Raw genomic sequence first — 21,571 nt, forward strand, 5'->3', positions numbered from 1 at the left:
CGTCATACCCTGCAGTGCCCCCTTGTGGTCACATGCCCGGCCGTATATGGCAAGGCAACAACCGGAAATGACGTTTCAGGCCGCTGGTCCTCCAGCATGAAGTTGAGCCCTCCGTAATTCTGTATATATTTTTTAACTCACACAAATTTTATGCTACATTTTTAGGATGTCTTAAATTCGAGTAAAGTTTTATTGTGTACATTTGAAAATGTAAAAATGTACGTGCTTCGAAAATTCTTCGTCTCTTGAGCCTTCTCTTGCTTCCCTTGCATGGCGCTGTGTGTAACCGTCTTGCGCCGCAGCTTTGCACCGAGGTAATCCCAAATCCATTCAATTATTAACATTAGAAGAGAAAATTGTTGCTTTATATGCACTGTGGATTTCCTGTTCCTTTCAACAACTTTTTCTTTTAACATGAAATCATCTAACTTTATTCTTGTAACATTCTAACAACAGTTTCTTGGCAACAACAGCTATCAACTGTCATCGTTTCTTCTTTCTGAAGACGTCAGCAATCACACGCTTCACTTCATCTTTATATCCAAAAGGTAAGTACGGTCGCCTAAGTTTCTCCACCTAAAAAAAAAAATACTTGGCTCTCCAAGTAATGCCATTTTGACAAACAATAAAATACAGTAGCGTAGAAGTCCAAAGTGGATACAAGCAACTCAACTGTACTTGCTGCAAACATAAACTTAACTGGTCAATTGTGCAAAAAAAAAAGCCTCCAGAATGAGCAAGAAGCTGCTGATGGATGTGGACTGTGGTGTGGATGACGCGCAGGCCATCATGTTAGCACTAGCCGCCCCCAACGTGGACCTGCTGGGAGTGACGTGCGTGCATGGAAACACCACAGTGGAGAACGTGTGCAGGAACACGCTGCGGGTTTTGCAAGCTTGTGATCGGCTTGAGGTGGGTCCATTTTGGTTTGACTTGGAAATGTGGACATTTGGAAGAGGTTGCATCACATGAGTCAAGTTGACTGCGCTCATGTGACCTTCAGGGACTGACAATGATTTACTCAGTTAGTAAATGTCGGTTACATTTTTCTTTCCAAAGATATTTGATTTTGTTCAAATGATGGCTTGATTTTCATAATATTGTGACTTTTTGAAATGTGGCTTGATTTTTTTTTTTTTTATGTTACTCCTTGTAAATAAATCTTGTAACATTACTTGTTAGAAAAAAACAAATTATTTTCAGGACATTATGACTTCATATAATTCGGTGAAAAAATATGACGTTCTTTTTTATTACTACAACTGTTTAATGTACAATTACAACTTCAGTCTGGCAACATTATCACTCCACCGTGGTATTTTCACTTAAAGTATTCTTGTATCATTAGCTTTTTTCTGCAAAAAAAAAAAAGACTATTTGGATAGGCTTTGACAATACTCTCATAAAGCTAGAATTTTCTTGAAAAAAATATTAGAACTTAATTTTCACGATCCTTAGATGTTTTTTTCCCCCCAAATATATTACATTACAACTCTAGTCTTGTCAATTTTGTTCAGGTCGAATCATAAACTCAACCCCTTGAGTGCTTCATTTCATGTGCTAGATTCCAGTGTTTAAAGGTGCTGCCAAGCCCCTCCTTGGCAACACGATGAACGCGAGCCACTTCCACGGGCTGGACGGCCTGGGAGACGCCCCTGACCCGAACGCTCCCAGCATGGACCTGGTGCAGGACGAAGGCGCCGTGTCAGCTATGATCCGAATTGTCAATGAGAACCCTGGAGAGGTGAGCGACCGCTATAGTAGGTCCTCCTAACTAATAAAGTTGTACATTTATTGGTCGTTTATCATCGCATGTATTCGAAATTTTAGTTGCTCGTGTGAAATTCAATCGTCTGTCTGAAAAAACAGTTGTCACATCTGCTTGCACGAGAGAAAATACAATCCTACTGTTGTGTGTGGTTCTCTCCCATCTCTGCAAGGTATCGCTGGTTGCCACGGCGCCGCTCACCAACCTGGCTCTGGCCGTAAGGTTGGAGCCGTCTTTGCCGAGCAAGCTGCGGGGGCTCTACATCATGGGAGGCAACACTGAATGTCAGTCAACAATGGATGACCGTGTGGAGTTCTTGTTAAGTGACACATTTGCGGGCGCTTTGAGCAGCACGAGGGAACACCACAGTGTGCGGGGAGTTTAACTTCACAGCTGATCCGGAAGCGGCGTACATCGTGCTGAACGATTACCAGTGTCCAACCTACTTGGCATGTTGGGAGTTCACGTGCTACAGCAAGCTGTCCTGGGTGAGCAATTGTGGAACAAACATGACAGCAGAGTTCGTGAACCTGAACAGCATCTCTCTGCTTTACATGTTCTAAAAGGAGTTCTGTGACGCCTGGCTGGCGCAGCCCACACACAAAGCTCGCTTCATGGCACGCATCTTCCGCCACAGCATGGAGGCGTCACTCAGCGAGCACGTCCAGAAGGAGCTCGTGGGCGGCAGCGGATTTGTTTCCTGTGACTCGTACGCCGCGGCCGCCGCCGTAGATGACGCGTTAGTCACCGAGACCGACTGTTACCCGGTCAGCGTGGAGCTGACGGGCACGCACACGCGAGGCATGATGGTGGTGGACAAGGTGGGATTGCTCAAGAAGACTCACAAGGCTCTTATCATGAAGAAGGTGGACATGGAGAGGTTTAAGGAGATGATGATGGCCGCCTTGAAATAGTTCTTAATGCTTGAAGAATAGGCGATTCCACCCGTCACACTGAACTAGGTTAATGTTTTTCTTCACATGAATAAAATGAGTATACTGGCTCTTTTTTGAGAGGATGGTTAAGTAGTGCTTTTTATATTCATTGTGTTTTACTGTGATCTTGTTCTTGACTCATAAATCAACTTTATTTTCAGTGTGGCTCTACTATCTAGTTTCCAACAATAGGCACAATTTCATAAACTGCAAAAACTAATAAATGGTAAAAGCAAAAATGTCTGTCTTAATTTGCTTAAGTGTGAAATAACTTTTCTTGAAACTTTGTCAGTCCTTTGTTGCTCTCCGACATCCTGAGCTGTTCAAGCAAGCAGGAAGAGAAGCTTAACTGGCACAGTTCTTGCAGTCTTTAATATAGATCCCATGTTAGTTCTTTAATATCCCTTTCTTCCTCTGAATCTTGATCTTGCGTCCAGCTGCGATAGAAGAGTGTGGAGAATGTGAATGGACATTTTCAGTGCAGAGTCTTTTCACAAACTCACCATAGATCTCTTGCACTCAAAGAATGCAGTCTGCAGGGCTTTGCAGTGGCCTTCCTTCAAGCATTCGCTGGGCATTTTGCCCTCCTAAAAGGATGTAAAGGAATATATTCGCAATATGCACATACATTCACCTCCGAGATGCCAACTATGCAAGATTGAGCGTGACTCAAAAGTAGTAAAGAGATTTGGAGCATAATTCAAGCAATTTTTCTAAATATTTTAACACAAAAGCGTTCACATTAAAAGCGAAGCAGGAAAAAAAAAATACTGATAAGCAGGTGTGGCTTACCTTAAGGACGCAGTCATGTTGAAGGAGACAAGCTTTAAAGTCCTCTCTTAGCCCAGCACAGGCTCGGTTATCTTCCTCTTTATCGTCGTAATATTTCGGCATTGCAAAATTCTGTTGACAACAATAACACAAATAACCTCAATGGTGCGAAAACCAAAGGGGTTGACATCTATTTTGGTTGTCGTCAACGCACTCCGGGGCCATTTTGAAAACGCGTTGCATGATGGGAAACAGGAAATGCCGGCGGAAATGCACCATGGGAGCAGTTGTAGTTTTCATCGTTTCTGCGATCCAAAAAAAAGCATACAACTGTAGGCCAAAACTGGTTGGAGATTCGCAGAGAACAAATCTAAATACACAAAAAGCAAACACCAGGCAATTTGTTTCCTCATTTATTTCTAACATGTCCATGAAAAAAAGATGTCAAAAAAGGCAACATATAACACGATGAAGGCACACAAACCGATATGAGGGAAGGAGGTTTCTAGCCTGAAATCGTTTTTTCGCTCTTTACTCTCCATTAACACATTCACGGGGTTTTTTTCTGACGTGCAACCAGTTTCATTCAACTTTAGGCATAAAGACAATCCAGTATATGTTAAGAGAAGCTTTGTGGTATCTTATTCTCACACTTTTCCAAAGTAAACATCCCGATTAGGATCAATTCGAATCAATTGAAACACGAGAAAGTGTCATCCAGAAGCTTGCTGTAGACAAACAATAACACTTGTCAAGTGTGTGTGTGTACAGCACACTTACAGCTCTGTCCACTTTTATCAAAAGGCACTTCGTTACCTCCTTGACCACTGTCATTTAAATTGACAACAAAAAGTGATGCTGATTTCAATAAACTAGTTACGTGAGTTGGACAAGTGACAGAAAAAGAGATGCTCATTGCTTTTTATACATTGACAATGAAGGCGACATCCTCCGCTAAAACTCTACGACAAAAAGGTGCACTCTTTAGATCAGTAGTCGTGACATTCCGTTCCAAAACAAAACGAGAGAGAAATGTGTACGAGGGTACAAAGGAGCATTAGTGCCACATAAAGATGATTTAAATTCAACAAAAACTTTAGTTGTAATTGTAATTTAGCAAGAAAACTGCAGTGGGGGCTGGGTTGTTACAAGACTAATCTTGTATTTATTCTAAAAAGAAATATACTCTCTCCAGGATAGTTTAATAAAAAAAAAAAAAAATGGGGGAAGTAAAATTAAGCCACAAATTTAAATTAAACTAAAAATGCTTATTTTTTCTTGCAAGTAGTCCAAGAAAAAAAAAATCAATTTACATGAATGGAAGAGTTTTTACTTCACATTCAAAAAGGTTACTCGTATGTGGTCGATCCCAAGACATTATTTTTTTCTCCTCTTGTACTGTTTTGCTTTTAAACTACTAACAGTGACTTTTTGTCTTGTAATAAAATTACAATATATTTGTACGACTTCTCATAATTTGACACGCCCCCTCCACTTCTTCACTATGGCCCTAATGGTCCTCGTACAATGAAAAGATTGTGGTCCCATTGCTGACGCAACCAACAAACAGTGCAAAGCAAGCAGTTTAAAATGTAATGTGATACCACACTGGTGGAGTCACATCAAACACTGTCTGCTATTTTCACATCAATAACAACAATGATAATACTATATCCAGCCAGTGAGATGTTGGCAAATGTGATTGAAATAGCTGATACACACTTGGGGAACACGATATAAGGCACAATTTTCCACACACAACTGAGTCTGTTATCATCTTTCCTATCTTTGAGCTGTATGAAAATTAGGAATAATGTCAATCGGCTTCAAGTGAAATGAAATGGCAAATCGTGAAAATGCACAGCAAACTAAAGTCACACAAGCGTAAACATCCCGTAATAGATTCAAAAATATATTTACTTCTTGTAGAAATTAAAAGATCTCTTTTTAAATAAATTAAGTCACCTTCATAGATCCTTATATCTAATTCTTTATCAGTATGTTCCTTCTGGGGAAAAAAACGGCATCAAGGCAATCTCTCGAGTGGGTTATATACAAGGACCCCCTCCCGTCAGGTCAGACAGGCGGTGATCACTTTCTTTCCTTTCAAGAATTATCGCCAACCGTAACCGAGCACAGGCAGGATTGAAAGATATTGGAGTATTTTGTGTGTTGGACTTAAAACGGTATTTCCTCATTGGTAGGTTAGGGGATACATTCCTGGCACAATCATGGGCACCAGCCGGTGGCGCTAGTCAGAGTGCAATGCCCCAGCACGCCCAAGAGTGGCAGCATTGAGTTGAACGGGAGTGATTTGGCAGCATCCATGGACACAAGTGGCCAGGTGACTGACGTCATGATTTAGTCCTCGTTCCTCCGATTGTGTTCCAAAATGCTTGTGTGGTTCCGTCACACAAGCGTGCCTGTTTTGCCCATTGGCAGCAGAATTCACATTCTCACTATCAAGTAAGAGAGTGACAGACAGGGGGAGAAAAGGGTGAAAAGAAAAATAAGGATGAGCTCGCTCCAAGTGGTCTCATGACTTCATCGCTGCCTGAGGCCCCGATACGAGAAGGCTGCAAGCTTTTCACTCCCAGGGATCGGCAATTGGAGGCCGCCGTGCACAAAATTCAGCCCGCTGTCTTCTTTATATGGATCTGACGAGACAAAGAGAGGATGCTGTCAAACACAGTTACAGACGCAATGATTACACAGACCATGCGCATGTTATTTGCTTTGCTTACTTCACTGATGATGACCCAAACAGCCGAGTTTTTGAGCACAGACAGTCGCAAGGCCACGATGGGATTGAAGGAAGGATCGACAGCCCCTTCAGCCACACCCTTTTCAAACTGACCTGTGTGTTTTAAATGCAAAAAGCACAAAGGCAATGTTGCATGTCATTTTATCTCACGGTCACATTAATAATAGCGTATCAAACGTGCTCGCTGGAGAAAAAAAAACACATAATTCATCGGGTCTATGGATGTATAATTTCCAGCGTGCAATCGATGTGTGTGTCATCTGAGACGGACGCTTACGCATCGAGTACACACACTTACCGATCCTGTAGAAGCGGTCTTCAGTTCGTTTGTACTTCTCTTTGGTCTGCGGTCCAGGTTCCTGACAAAAGGCAAAAGTTATTCAATGATGCAACGGTCGAGCCAAAGCAAATGTTAATGACGTGGGTCTCTGATCCCTGATCAGTCAATTGCCTCCGGCAGAGCTGTCACGCTTACATTCCGCTTTCGAATCAATCGGCTGCAGCCTTCAAAGCAATCGGTCCAAACGGTGTCATGTAATGATCGCTGTCACTTGTCACATCGCTGTGTGTGCGTGCGCTCGATTGCATGTGGGCGAGTGTTTCCTTACGGAGACGGGCAGTATTTCCACTGTGGTGTTTTGCATCTTGTCCCCGAGGTGTTCCTGGTTACCGCTGCGAAACAGGAACCTGCCGACGAAAAACGAAAAAAAAACATTAAGCACTTTTCTAAACTTGATATGGGGGCGAGCAAGTGCCCATTCGTGGCTTCTCACATGATTTGACAAAAATATCAAAGTGAGGACAAACCATTTGAAGTAAGTTAGTCATAATAAGTCCCAAATGTAGCCAGTAAAGGGGGACTAGCATAACAATGTGAGCTTTCATTTGGAATTCAAGATGTTCATTTCTCTCTGCGGACCGAAGTTGGAGACTGTTAATAAAATATGGGGGGGGTGGGGGGGGGAACGCTGCGATTCAGCTAACAAGCACAGACAGCAAAAAAATGGTCTTCCTCTTGATAAGATCTTGTCTCATCAGCACAGCTCGAGTCTATAACCAACATCACTCCTTCGTCCCTTCCTGGCGGAGCAACTGACAGCGCTCGGCTCTCAGCAGCTCTGCAAACGCATTTGTTAGCAGGCTATCCTGGCCCTGCCTCAATACAAAATCTGTGTTAATAAGACACTCATCATCTCTGTGACTGACCCGAACATGCTTATTTTAGTTTCCTCTCTTTAGATCCTCGGAGAGGTGTGCAAACACACAGACATGAGATAAAAACGGGGTCTGTGCAAAGGGTAGTGTATGGAAATGAACTTAGCAGCTTCTTACCGCTCTATGCTGATGGGTCTGTCAAATTTAAAGAGGATGTAGTCTCCTGCGGAAGGTGTGATGGCCCAGAAGAAATCCTCCCCGAGGTATGTCTTCTCCAGAGTGTGGCCATGATAAACCTGACAGACATGTTTAGAACTCAAATTCTGCAAAACGGTAAAACACTGTAAACTATATGTTATGAAAGGTATGCGTAGGATGGTGTTAATCTTAACGTATCAATTCATATTAAAATCTTTCTGAAAAAATATTTCTAAACCGTACGTACGGCTTAAGTCAAGGTCCACTCACCCATTTTTCTTTTTTAAATCGTTGCATGAAACTGTTTTCTAATGTAAATTCATCATTTTAAAAATCAAGGAATTACTTTTTAGAATTCTTCCCGCCTACTTTCTAAAATTTAAAATGATGTATGTTTGTGTATTTGTAAGTTGTATCAATTTATTATTTTTAATCTGTATTGTTCTCTAAGGGATCATTTGTTTCGAATTGGAGGCTCTACCATATACGTATGACGAAAAAAAGAAAAGCGCCGAAGGATGCTTACCTTCATTGAGGTGGAAACCTCGGCAGGAGGGTTGACATGTATCTTGTGGAGAAGAGGCTTGAGGAAGTCTTTGTCCTGCAGCCACGTGCAGAGAGCGAGAGAGAGAAAGAGCAACGCTGAAATGTGCGGAATGGATCGAGTGTATCAAGTGACTCCTTGCGTGGGCACAGCGACTCACTGTGAGCTTTTGGATCTTCCCGGCGAGAGAAGAATGGAGGCCCACGTGTTGAAACAAGGAGGGTCGGAAGCGCACACGGAGGCTGGACTTCTGGCGCTCGCAGTGTTTCTGGAAAAGTGTTAAAATGGGTCAACGAGTTTGAGCCAAGTGTACAATACAATAGAACAGGATGTGTTTACTGCCATTATGCAGTGCGCCGCAAAAGGTGGACTACTTGGCATTTGACGAGACGTGCTTTCGTGTCGGAATTACCACCAAGATTTTGAAGGTTATCACACGTCAGAGAACAGCACGACTTATGACATGCAAAGACAGAGCATACCGCATCTTTCTCAGGATTGCACACTTTGACCCAGAGAATGTGGTCCAGCAGCCAGTCGATTGGCTTCTCCTTATAGAACATGAAGATGAACTCCACAATGAGATTCAGGTCCGGTGCCTTGAACATCTTCCCTGCAGGAGAGTGCATTGCAAAGCATTTATGAGATCTGTGCTTCTGGCACAGATGCTCATTAGCGACCAACATTTGAGTCAGATTAACGAGATATCGGTGAATTGTTGCGACACCGTCAACGGGGGAACATAAACAGGTGGGACAAGGAATTCTACCCTTAAGCAGAAAAAGCACAAAGTGAGTTGAGGACTTGTTGGGCCAGTCTGGTGTGTGACTTATCATACCGATGAAGCCGAGCTGAGAAAACTCCAGGATCATCCAGTCTTCGGACGCAAGCTGGAGGGCAAAGTTCTTCATGGTGGCAAAGTAGTTGGGCTTGGCAACGATGTCGTCCTCCAACTGAGGGAGCAGAAGCGCACAGGAGTGAGCCATTCCAAACAACTGGGAGGGTTGGGACTTGCAATGGTCACAAAAAGGGATGTGCTATGGGGAATTAAGCAATGAAACCACAGCCCAACTAGTGTACGTCAAACGAAAGCGGATAGTTAATACCTCTTCCCTCCAGGTGAGAGCAGAGAACGAAAATGACACACCGCAACCATTAGACGTGAAACTGATAACAGGTATGCATGGTAGTCGTCGGCGAAACAAAACCATCGTAAAACCGTAGAAATATCACACAGAATCTCAGCGTTCCAAGTCAAAAATGTCAGTTCCTTTCAAATTTCAATCATTTGGAAGACACACGTTACGCGTACGTGAAGCAAACAGACTTGACATTCGGCGCAGAAAGTAGTCCGCAGGTGACCATGAGAATGAATGAAATTAATTTTCTGTTCTAATTTTTAATTTCGAGTTCCTCATCGTAAAATGGCGGCAAAAAGGCAGCCCGCGCTGGTATCGGCCAATGTCACGAGTATCGATACCATGAAGTAAGGCCGGTATCGGCACGGATTAACAATAGCTGGTGTCTGCCCATCCCTAATATTTTATATTATATTTCATACGTTTATTGCCTTAAATTCTTCATCGCCGACGTCAGCCGTAAACTTCTTCCAGTGTTTGACGGTGTGCTGTCATCTTATTTTATCTCTAGATACAGAGTCATTTTAATACTTTTGTAATCTTCAGTTCATAGCCACTTGCTATCTGCCCTTATGCAGTTAGCAAGACCTCATTTTGGTCTTTCCCGACCGACTCCGCATTTCCCATTAGCAATTAGCATCTCCATCCTTTCAGGGTTTGTCTCTTGCTTGGTGTGGTCCATGTTGAGTGACTCCTTCGTATTTGTTTCCACGGAGGCAAGTATTAGTTACTTAATGAATAGAGCTGAGTGGTGCAGCGCAAGCTATCTTAACATCAAGCAGCTGCCAAAGAAAGGACTTCCGGCAGTATGGGTGCTAGCATGACGTAGACACAAGGCTTTCTTTTTCTTCCCACCAGCTCAGAGCCGGTTAGTGTGCCTCATGCCGCTGATTTGTGATCTTAAAAGGATAAGAGCCCTTTAAAAAAACAAAAACCCCGATCTTAAAATCGAGTTGTTTGAGATCACGATTACAACCTTCAATCGAAATATCGATCAGCCCTACTAAAAGCGATTATTACAGTTGATAAAGGATTTCTGATGCTGGTAGTTGGGATTGCGGAACAGATTTCGATGGAATCCTAGAACAGATTGTGCTCGACTTTAGCAGTACCACTGCATTGGTGACAGATTTAAAAAATTTGGAGCGCCAAAAAGACAGACGATTGCGGCAGAAATCCAAGAGGATTAAGCCGAGAGTGAGTGGCGAGGGTTTTAACGAGAGGAAACGAATTGCGACGGCACGCGTTTGTTTTGTAGCCGCGCTCGTTTTAAATTGAAAGCGGCAGTCAAAGTGAAAGCACCACTCATTTAAGGGCTTACCTGAACATAATAAACTCCTTTGCTCACTGCATACATCATGAGAAAGGAATAGTCCAGGTTCTGCTTTGTCCGCCATCTAAACAAACACATTCACAAAAAAAAAAAAAAAAAAAAAAAAAAAAAAAGGGGCAGTTTGTGGTTGCTACTGCTTTTTGCGTTTATCCCTGCATTCATATTGAAGCGGTCCCTTGCAATGTACCGTAATTTTCGGACTATAAGTCGCGTTTTTTTTTCATAGTTTGGGGGGGGGTCGACTTATACTCAGGAGCGACTTATATACATATATATGTTTTTTTTTTTCACTTTTTTGGGCACTTTATGGCTGGTGCGACTTCTACTCCGGTGCGACTTATAGTCCGAAAATTACGGTACTTGATTCCACAAAGTTCTGACGCTGACACACACACACACACACACACAACCACGTAAGAATATTGACACGCCACAGGAAAGCCAGGCATATGTTACCCAGCAAGGTAGTGCAAACAAACACTCGCTCCCACACAAACAAGACTCGTCTGCGGTTGAGCTCTATTCCGATCGAGTCCACACAATCTGACAGATTTCTATGAAGCCATTCGTCGGCTGACATAACGAAAACATCCACGACAAAAGCTGGCGAGAGCGAGGGAGTGCTTCGGGTGCAAGAGGCGGAAGGGGCCTTTACCGATGACCTTGATCCGACTTTGACAAATGCTTGTAGAATACTAAGCAGCTGACTAAAAGCTCTCGCCCGCTCGCTCCCTCCCACTGACTCATCCTTCTGGTTCTGCGGTCGCTGCCTCATATCTCCTATCTGCGGCTCTCAGGCCATCATTTTCTCCTTCTCACTTTGCCTAATTAGGCAAGGAAAAAAAAGGAAAAGTGGTACCGATGATTCACCGTCATACCTTACTCTGTCTTTGGAGTCACCAAATGTCTCTTTAAGGTCGTTGAGGTCTGGGTAAAAGGTGGCGGGAGGCGAAATGACCTCGAGCAAACCTGAATTCAGCTCTGTTGAGAACCTGAAGAAGAATAGAACCCGGGTGACGTCAGGGAGCATGAACAACATTCCCATCACAAGTTGCCCTTACTCCTTCTGCAGGCTTGAAACCACACTCTGAATGTACTCCAGGTCAGTCTGCGGGAAAAAGAAGGGTGACCTTTGCGCGACCTTTCGAGTCATGGGAAGACCGCTGCAGGGCGACCTCTCACCTCCCCAACAAAGACAATCACCACACAGTCGAGTTTCTCCTCCGGAGTCAATTTGTCGATGACCGAATGCAGCGTCTCCGCCAGATACGACTTCACCTTCCGCTTCACCGTGGGGATCCCCATCACCATGGTAACTGGGCAGAGGCGCACCGGGGTGAGAACGGATGAGTTTTCATAAATAGTGAATGTGCATTGCTCGACATTTAACGGATTACATTGGATGGATTCCACAACGCAAACAGATGGCAACGGAAGGAAGGCAACCCTGGATGCTCACGGAGAGCCACCTTAAAAAACAACATCTGACTCAGATATGGATGGAGTCTATAAATAAAACGCTTCCGTTTACAAGCGGTAGGAGGGCAACAATCGGCAGGATTAAGGACTACTTGGCATCCGGTCGACTGACGCAAAGACCTGCTGAATTAATTCATGAGCTTCTGTTATGAATTGAATGGATTTGCCCAAAGGGCACGATGTTGCTCAGATGATCAAATTTGTTTCTTTAATTTATGAATAAATCAGAATCCATTAGGTTTTCTCAAAACAATTTTAAAAACAGGCAGGCACTCTACTAAAAGGAAACAGGAAGTGATAAAAGTGAGAGACGGGCTGGTCCCATGTGCTTTGTTTCTTTTATCATACCAAAAAAGTCAGACGTCTGATTGCTATGAAGCACCGCGTCACAATTTTTGCTTCAAGCCTTTTTTTGTAAATCAAAGTATTCAAGTTACTTCGTTTATCATTGCAGCCCTAAATCACAAAGTCCCTGACGATTTCTAACATTTCTTGAAATGTGTGTCACTCGGCTAGGGCAGGTGCGTTATCACGGCCGTTGGAAACAGCGACGGGGGGGGGTCTCGCGAAGAGTACGAAAAAAAAAAAAGAGGTGCAGGAGCAATGAGGCGCACGCTGCAGGCTTGAGAAAAGGGGGCCAACAATTTCCACGGCGTGGAAAATCTGTCCCAGTTTCGCTTTGTGTTTTCTCACATCAAACCCCGCATTGTATGCCGACGCTCACCAGCATTTAAAAAAAAGAACTAGGTCGAAGATGAAAGGCGAGCGTGGGAGACAGGAAAAAAACAAGTGTGACATCATCAGGGATGGTGGTAGACATGTGAATGAGTGATAATGCAGGCAAGTGCAACGTGTGCAGAACTCTAAAAGCGCCCCGAACCCTTCCAGGCTGCATCCCTCGCTGATCGCTGCTCAAATGATTCATTCAAACGGGCCGTTCGTCAAATCTTTGCAGAGTTTTGTTGGGCTGCATCCAGAGAAGCTTTTCCGTTCAATAGGAAATGAACTTTTTACACGGTCACACTTAAAAATAGCAACGTTTCACACAAGGAGGAAGGTGTTGCTAAGCTAAAGAAGTGTGAAATTTTGGCTAGAAACTAAAACCGGAAGTTCAAAACCAAAAAAAACGTGCTTATCAGAAAGGTTCTTCACTATACATGAAAGGTTACAACCTTGTGGATTTTGGATGCTCTTCAATTTTGACGAGATGAGGACATCAAGCGTTTATGTAATACTACAACGATACAAAGGTCCTCCAGGTTGAGGCCACCAGGTCAGAAAAACATGTATGCAGGGGCCTGCACTGAAACGTTCAGCCGGTTTGACCAAGTGTTGCGACATGAACCTTTTAAAAAAATGCTTGCCATTTTTCCTTCTCAGGGTTTTATTGAAGACAGACTAATGGTGGGGACTTCCATCATCGGTGTTTGCTGGAGGCAATCCCGGCAGTCATCGGGCAGTAGGCGTCGGACACCCTAAACTGGCTTACAGGACACGCAGAGATTTGGTGGGTCCATCGGCCTACAATGCATGGTTTCGAATTGTGGGAGGAAACCGTAGTGCCATGCAAACTCCACAAAGGAAAGATCAGAGGTGGAATCGAACCCAACATCTCTGTGAGGCGGATACGCTACCCACGTGCCGCCCTTGCGATTTGGCAAATACTTTAAGAAGATGAGATCCAAAATGGCGTGGGGAGTGTCATCCATCTTGGATGAAAAGGCTCTACTTGCGTTTTACTTTTTACTCTCGTTACAAACAGGGCCAATTAAACTAGAACCCTCCGGCGGTTGGGAAGTGCAAGTGGGTTGACTAAGCGATCAAAGCGAGGAAGTTTTCTGCATAGCTTCTCAACAAAGACTCACAACGTCCTGTACATAGACTATAATTATCGACAGTGTGTAAACATTCCTCGGGGAGGCCTCAATGTGACGTTGAGATATTTACAGAGAAGCCGTCAGTGAAGCTCAAAATATGCTAACTACGGCGAGTTCTCACCTCCAGTGCGCCCGAGGCTGACTTGTACGGCGGGGTGCAAGCTGTCCTCATTGGTGAGCAGGTGAGGCATGTGGTGATAGATGTCTGGCACGTGGAGAGGTGCCCTGTTGGCCAGCTGCTTAAAAAGTTTCTTGGTATCCGCTAAATACATAAGGACATAAAATATATCATGTATCGGCCCAGCCAGCGCCAGTGACCTTGGTGTGGCCTGCCGTCATACCTTCCAGGTTACCTGAAAAATTGGTGAGGGCATCTTTGCTGCTGTTGGTTTGGGCAACGGCGTGCCGAAACTGCTCGAGGATGTTGTTGAGCTCCAACGAGCGCTGCAGGGTCCTGTGCTCGGCTACGCGAAGGCGCTCTTTCAAGGTATGGAATTCCCGCTGGTATGCTACCAGTTTCTCTGCAATGAGGAACAGAAAGCGGCATTAAAAAAAAAAAAACGGAACTTTAGCTCGCAGCTCCTATGTGGAATATATCGAGTATATTATTCGCAAATGTGCAGCTTGTCTACATATCCTTAATTGCACGTAGGATTAGGCATTTAAAAAAAAAAAAAAAGATTTTGGTATTTGCCAGTACTGTTACGGACATCCTTTTAAGAAACATGGTGTAAAAATGGTTGTCATCTGACAACTATGATAAGATCTGTTTGTTCAAAATAGGAATGACTTGTTAATTGGGGATATAAGAGGATCGTCTGTTTTTAGGCGTCACTGAGGTTTTCTTCAGGCGCTGTCGTCACGATGTTGTCTCATATGACTCATGGCTACAGGCGGTAACCCAGAAAAATGAGCTTTTCTGCATTTTCCGCAACCAGACATTTTGAAATAGCAACTGAAATTCAAAGAACGGGCCAGATGGAGAGGTTAAGGTTTGTCTCTGATCTACCAGCGCTGGCCGCTATATTGTTTTGAGCATCAATCAAACAATGACGACTGGCCTCCTTTTATCGTTGCTCTCTCCTGGATTCTCTCTGACGGAGCTATTGTCCGTTCCGGCCAGGCTGCTCCCGCTTTAAACACAGATGCAGTCATGTGAACCCGAGCCCTATGAAAAGGGCAGCTTCAAACCTTAAATAGACTTTCATCTGCACAACAGTGCTTTGGCTGCCAGCACTGTGGAGGTGAAGCCACACCTGCTAATCCCATGGAGCAGATAAGATTTTTATTTTGTTCTCTTTGGGCAACAAAGAGGAGTACCGTAATTTTCGGAGTATAAGTCGCGTTTTTTTTCATAGTTTGGGTGGGGGGGCGACTTATATACATATGTTTTTTTTTTTTTTTCACTTTTTTGGGCATTTTATGGCTGGTGCGACTTATACTCCGGTGCGACTTATAGTCCGAAAATTACGGTATTCCGTTTAAAAAAACAACAACATTTAAACACGAAGCACAATTGAGTCATCTGCATATCACAGCCTGGTTGACCAAAAAAAAAACCAATGTTTGCATGTTCTAGCGCTTATCTGCTGACGAAACCAAAAGAGTGATCCACTTGAATGCAACTCCAAGCAACAATCTTCCACACCCGTCATCATTTTTCCAACTTTCTAAAAGGTAACTCAACACTAGACAATTCCTAACACTGTTGAGAATGCAGACGAGGCAATTTGTTTAAATGTTGTCGAGTCAAAGAGTCTTTGAGACCAAAGGTGATTTTGTTTGTACTGGACTGTGTATGAATTGTATTTATAATATACTGGAGATGTTAGGTACCGTCAATTCTTAACCCTGGAACACAATTTTTAACATTTCATCCCATTTGTCATTTGAGCTGAGACTAAATCGACAAGCTTTGGCCTGATTATCAGTACGTCTATGCAGCTTATGAACCTTCACGCCATTTCCGTCTACTGATCTCAAGTCAGATTCTATTAAGGTATGTGTCCAATGCAGTTTGCAACCATGGAGAACATATAGTACTTGTCATTGTTGATAAAAGGTCAAATAAAAGTCGAATTGGCCGTGTGTCAGGTACTGTCACTTACGAAAGCAATGGTGGGTATAAAAAACGTGGGCAACTGCACAAAATGCATTAAACAATTAGGCCAAGCAGAGTCCAGTCCTCGCCAATCTCATTATTCTTCTCCATTTCCCCAGGAGAAATGGAAGGAGGAGCTAACATCCACCGCTGACACAACCTTCCATCTGTCCTGAGATGAATATGATTTTTTGATCTATTCTTCTCTGGTGAGCGTGCCCTTCCGGAAAACATGGCCGTATTTATTTATTAATGGAGGCACTCGGGAGGAAAGGCCAGTTGAAATGTGCAATTGACATTCGTCAAATGCCTTTGAAATGCACATTAAGGCCTTACGCTCCTTTTACACGACAGCCACAGCAGGAACATGGACAAATATGGAGGAATATAAATAGGAGCAAAAGAACCTTGACACTTCTTATAGTTTAGGATCAGACTACTGGAAGCTTTTTGTTTTTTTTACTAAAATACAATCTAATTGTGATGTGGGAAAAAAAGAAATCCTCAGATTCCACCGAGCTGAGACAAGACCTAGATGAGAGCCACATGTACGCCAAACATGCTAGCCTGGTCTGCCGTATGAAACACGCGTTGTATTCTAACGCTAACAAGACTTCAGACCAGCGAGCACCAAAGGATTACCTTGTGTTTTTCTTCTTCTCATCAAGTCTTTCCAGATCAATCTAATCTGACCGCAGCGTCAAAACAGCCAATCCCTGCGGCATGGGTCCAACAAAGATTCTGTACTTTGCTTCCTCAACATGAGCTCATTGTTTCTCCCGACCTTCACCCACTCTTGAGATCCTGCTGTTTGCTGTGAGCATCACTGGCACAGCAAGCTGGCACCACATGAAAAAAAGGATGCATCTCTATTTTGGGAATATTTTTTTTGTTGAATGCCTCTCTGGTTATGAAAGCAAAACGATTGGTGCGTGACGAAGAAGAGTAATTAACACTAACAAGTTGCCTCTCCTTAGAATGTGACACCACACGGAATTCAAAAGCGGAAAGTCCTCTACAGGATTTATTTTTAGCACGATCAGTTTGTTCTTGAGAAAAACGAGCGCCTTAACAGACTCGTGTGCTCGAAAAGATGAAGCGTGGATCCAATAGGGCTTTTGTAGCATGACAATGAGCAGCCTATTTCGGATAGTAAGTGATAATACCCAGCAAGACTGGAAATGTTCCCCTTTATGCTTTTTTTTCACAAACTATATATATTTGTATAACGCTTTCACAATCGCTATTGCTGTAACATTGCGCTTTATCGAATATGCTCTGTACTGAAGCTGAGCTGTGATTGGTTGAGACCTGGAAGCTGTGATGTCATTTTCAGTCAACAGTAAGTGAGGTGGCTTTTATTGCTTAAATTGAACTCAAACTCCAATATTAATCAGAATGTTGTGGTTAGACTAGTTGCGGCACATACAAAATATTATTGTAAAGAAAATTTCAGGGTTCTTTTTAAGCACACAATCATACACGATTCATGCTCAAATAAACAAACCATGCTTTGTCTTCATAATCGAGCCTTGCTCGATTCATCGTTTCCGTACTTATAACCCGACCGTCAAATAGAATTCATGACTGAGGCAACTGCGATCACGTCGGCCAAGCGACCACAAAAGCCCCTTCCTGTGACTTCCGAGAGCCACGTGCGTAAACCGATAAACGTGAGCACGACTTAATCCGTTGAAAGGACAACAAATTACAGCACTCTTAAAATCAAGGGCAATTCTTTTGTGCCGAAAATAGAAATAAGAGCATTGTGACTTTGTGAACGGAAGTGTGGGACGCAGGATGTTGCCGTTACTATAATGACTTAACAGTGCAAAATGCCCAGTCCTGTTTCCGACAGTGTGAGGAGCGCCCGGGGGAACGGCAGGTAGGTGTGTGTGTGTGTGTAGCAGGACACACAACAAAGAAGGGAACACATCCCGCTTGTCTCGTTGCCTTGTCAGCACTCTGCTGCTTTTCACAAACAGCGGCCCACCTCAGGCACTTCCCATTCGCTCTCCCTCTTTTATCATTCGGCCTCCTCTTGCTCTCCTCATCCTTCCAGGCCACTCGTTTGGCGGGCTGCACTTCCTCAGTACGGCGACACACTACCCAAACGCTTACACGTGATTCAAGACACAGGCAGACAAAAAAAGCGAAAATGCACATGATTGCGGTTTTTGCACGCGAGTGTTTTTGTAAATCCGGGCAACCCATTTGACGCACGTGCTATTTTTGTCCCATTGTGTGTGGACTGCTGGAGGAAAAGCATCAGCCGCTTGCTGGATGGGAGATCTTGAAGGACAGTGAGGAGGAAGTGTCATTTGCAAAGAGGAAGAGGCAAGCCCTTAAACATATTATGCGATGGGCAACGGTGGCGGGACGTAACAAAAGGGAAATCATTTCATCGCTGTCGTTCATTTTTCAGCTAGTTGTATTCAAAACATTCATAGTAAACAATATACACATTTTAATTTTTGCCAGCAGATGTTTACTTCTCGGTGGGATAGAGGCTTGATCAAACATCACGTGGCTATCGAGTTACAACTGATTGAATCTGCAAAATTGACGAGTTGTGATCGTGAAAAACGGACATGTCGACATCTTGAGAAAATGAATTTGGGATTATTAATCGTGACGTTATTAATGAGGATATGTCACGTAGCATTTCACTGCCATCCACTCTTTGCTTCACCACGAGATGCAACAAGAAAGAAAGCAGCGCGCACTCGAGAGAGTCACGATGGAGTGTTTGTACAGCTGACTTACATCGGGCCGTTGTCTCATCAGGTCACATGACCAGGGAATGATTCAAGATGTCAAGAACTCCAACATCCAAGATTAGCTCTCAATTCCCAAAAGTGGCACTTAACGTATTTGGTTGAACGACATTAGTCAGATACAGATGACGATTATGATCACCACTGTCGTGACTCCAAAAATATTATTCATCTTTTTTATTTAATAGAAACCAGGAGGGGGCATGGCTCTGTGGTGTGCTCGTGACCTAAGAGACATTTTTTTGGTCATCCAATAAAGTGTAATTGTGCAATAAATGGCCGTCATTTTCTTTATTTGGTTTGAATTTTGGGTATATTAGTTGTAAAAATAATTGATGTAAAAATAAACACTATCATTTGACTATAAAAAATACTATTTATAGTTGCAGTGGACAGCAAAATGTTTTCCTTTTCATGATAACAACCAACAATATTCCAGTTTCAAAGAATTAATAGTTAACGTATCAACTATCAAGTGTGTGCAGATTTGAAAATAAGGGTTAGAGGTCCTATCCAATTTTCAATTTTCCATATTTGGAATATTTCTGGAATTCTAAATACTCATGTAGTCGCTCGCCCCTTTGCCTTTGTTCCACTAATGCGTGCACGCTGCTCGGACACACGGGTGGTGCAGTGGGTGGGGCCAGCCGGGCTTTCCTCCAAAGCCCAAAGGAGAATCCCCCTTTTTAGTTTTGATCCAATCCCCAGGCCAGGAAGGGCATCCAAGTGAGGCAGCAATCTCCGCGCCAACCGCTGCATGGCTCAAAAAATCTCAAGTGGAAGGGAAACTAGGTGTTATCAGCGCCACACTGGTGAGTTTAAAATATGACCTTTAGAATATTAGGGCTGTCAAACTTAACGTGACAACTTTGGGGATCAAATCTATCACCTCTCATAAAGACTGATAACGCAAAGCCACACCACGATGACTTGGAATTGACCTAAGGGCTGCAATTATTTACACTCTGCTGATAAGAAGTCATTCATTAAAGACGCAGCTCCAATGCTTCCCACAGGCACTGAAACCTGGGCAAGCAGTCACAATCGGGCCTCACCTTAGGCCCAAACAAAAATTGTGATAAATAAGGCTGGACCCATAATGAGTTAATGATTCCATGATGGTGGGTTATATAGTTAAGAGAAAATGGTGCATGAAGGAAACTTTTCGTAGACTCAAACAGAAAGTACGCGTATAAGGTATTTACCGTACATACTTTACATTCATGTACCACAAACACGTACAATAGTAAAAGTTTTAGTTTAAAAAAATAATAATAATAATAATTGGAGTAAAACAAAAAACCACTTTTGGTAACCATGGCAAACTAACTGATGTTCAAATACAAATAGATGGAAACATAATTGACTCCAAAAACTAAAAATGATTGGTGTAATTATAGATAAATTGGAAATATTATATTAGATACATTGGGGAAAAAAATCTCAATCTTGTATATGTCAAAGTATTTTCTTGATCACAAATCTGCATATATTGTATTGTTCTCTCGTATCACCGTATTTGAGCTATTGCTCAGAGACATGGGGAAACAACTATAAAAGCTCAATATTCAAAATTCAAAAGCATTTTTTTTACCAACAACACAGTTTGTTCAAGCATGCTGACATCCAAAAAGAAATGTAAACGAGTTATGAACACCATGAAATGAATGAATTGAAATGGGTTGTTCTCTTCTTGACTGTACATGTCAAAGTGAAACAGTGTGGATGCAGTGAGCAAAACGGCGGAGCATACCTTTGCCATCCTGCCAGGCGGTGTACCAGGACAAGCTGAGGAAAGACGTGAAGAAAATTATCGCAGTGGCCACAGTTCCATTTCTGAGCCTCATCTCATTTCAGCGAAGCCTCGCTTGTGTCGCCGCCGTCCTCCGTGGCTCTCCCCAAAATGGGGGGGGGGGGCTTGTTAGCTACCGGCGCGCTCCATTTCTTTTGGGGGAGGGAAGGGGAGTATCCTTTAGGAAGCGTCTCAAGCAGGAAGAAGAAGCATTTCCACTTCGGCTTATTGCCAGGCGGGTGTCTTATGGTAGTGGGACCCTTCCGTGATAGCCTACTGGCGACGCCTCGAAACCACGTCGACTCCGCTACAACAAGCAACAGATGAGGGAACCCGAAAACGAGGTTCCGAACAGACGTTCAAGTGCACTCACATCCCCCGCTTCTCATGAATCCTCTTCGGTTCGGTGGTTGACGCTTATCAGCCGAGCTTGGCAGGACGTCAAGCTAACATTCAATTGCGATTGCTACACACTTTTCTAAAACAATAAAAAGGCATTCCAGGTAATGAATGTCGCAATCTTTCGTCGGGACACGCCTTAAATGTTCAATTCCTCATGCACACTTCACGCACATTTCCTAGCACACTGTTTGTTCTTACCTGTCTAGCACCGTCCGTTTCCAGGCTCGCTTCCGGTTGGACCTTTCAGAATAATGGACGTGAAGGGTCCTCGGTAGACTGGCGCCCCGTGCTCGGTGTAAACACGGCCGCGGCTTCATTTTTGTGCGGGGCAATGGTTTACTGCCTCGTTGATTTTTTTTTTTCTCCCTCACCCACTAGTGCATTTGCAAATGTCGGTTGCAAAAACTACACTAAATTCTAGACCAGAGAAAAGCAGGAACCCCTCAATTCTATCAAATGGTAGCAAAAATACTAAAATAAATAAAACTTCATCTATGCATGAAAATGTGTTATTATTGTACGTAAGGAAAAAAAAA

General features: G+C 43.3%; 3 protein-coding genes across 6 annotated transcripts; 1 reads left to right on the forward strand and 2 right to left on the reverse strand.

The window, feature by feature from the left end:
* Positions 1-61: 61 nt before the first annotated feature.
* si:dkey-4e7.3 (uncharacterized protein LOC402865 homolog) lies at positions 62-2,786 on the forward strand. Of its 2 annotated transcripts, none has more exons than XM_061286599.1 (7): positions 62-314; positions 457-548; positions 725-912; positions 1,565-1,744; positions 1,941-2,052; positions 2,120-2,256; positions 2,335-2,786. In XM_061286599.1, exons 1-7 carry the CDS (start codon positions 271-273, stop codon positions 2,680-2,682), a joined length of 1,101 nt encoding a protein of 366 aa, XP_061142583.1. In that variant the 5' UTR covers positions 62-270; the 3' UTR covers positions 2,683-2,786. The 2 variants fall into 2 exon arrangements, with proteins under 2 accessions (XP_061142583.1, XP_061142585.1); XM_061286601.1 differs by having other exon boundaries at positions 474-548.
* A 42-nt stretch (positions 2,787-2,828) lies between these two features.
* On the reverse strand, positions 2,829-3,727 carry LOC133159536 (cytochrome c oxidase assembly factor 5). Its single transcript, XM_061286602.1, has 3 exons — positions 3,496-3,727; positions 3,207-3,290; positions 2,829-3,140 (listed from the first exon to the last, which is right to left on the reverse strand). The coding sequence occupies exons 1-3, from the start codon at positions 3,595-3,597 to the stop codon at positions 3,099-3,101; spliced, it is 228 nt and encodes a 75-aa protein (XP_061142586.1). The 5' UTR covers positions 3,598-3,727; the 3' UTR covers positions 2,829-3,098.
* A 147-nt stretch (positions 3,728-3,874) lies between these two features.
* mgat4a (alpha-1,3-mannosyl-glycoprotein 4-beta-N-acetylglucosaminyltransferase A) lies at positions 3,875-21,263 on the reverse strand. Of its 3 annotated transcripts, XM_061286596.1 has the most exons (17): positions 21,007-21,263; positions 20,595-20,940; positions 14,305-14,484; positions 14,085-14,225; positions 11,790-11,923; positions 11,669-11,715; positions 11,486-11,599; positions 10,596-10,671; positions 8,974-9,088; positions 8,618-8,748; positions 8,296-8,403; positions 8,118-8,192; positions 7,571-7,689; positions 6,847-6,925; positions 6,537-6,597; positions 6,219-6,331; positions 3,875-6,131 (listed from the first exon to the last, which is right to left on the reverse strand). In XM_061286596.1, exons 2-17 carry the CDS (start codon positions 20,686-20,688, stop codon positions 6,105-6,107), a joined length of 1,614 nt encoding a protein of 537 aa, XP_061142580.1. In that variant the 5' UTR covers positions 20,689-20,940; positions 21,007-21,263; the 3' UTR covers positions 3,875-6,104. The 3 variants fall into 3 exon arrangements, with proteins under 3 accessions (XP_061142580.1, XP_061142581.1, XP_061142582.1); XM_061286597.1 differs by having other exon boundaries at positions 14,317-14,484; positions 20,595-21,262; XM_061286598.1 differs by lacking the exons at positions 20,595-20,940; positions 21,007-21,263 and adding an exon at positions 16,707-16,861.
* Between the last annotated feature and the right edge of the window lie 308 nt (positions 21,264-21,571).

Source organism: Syngnathus typhle, linkage group LG9, assembly GCF_033458585.1.
Source record: "Syngnathus typhle isolate RoL2023-S1 ecotype Sweden linkage group LG9, RoL_Styp_1.0, whole genome shotgun sequence".
NCBI classification, from domain to species: Eukaryota; Metazoa; Chordata; class Actinopteri; order Syngnathiformes; family Syngnathidae; genus Syngnathus; species Syngnathus typhle.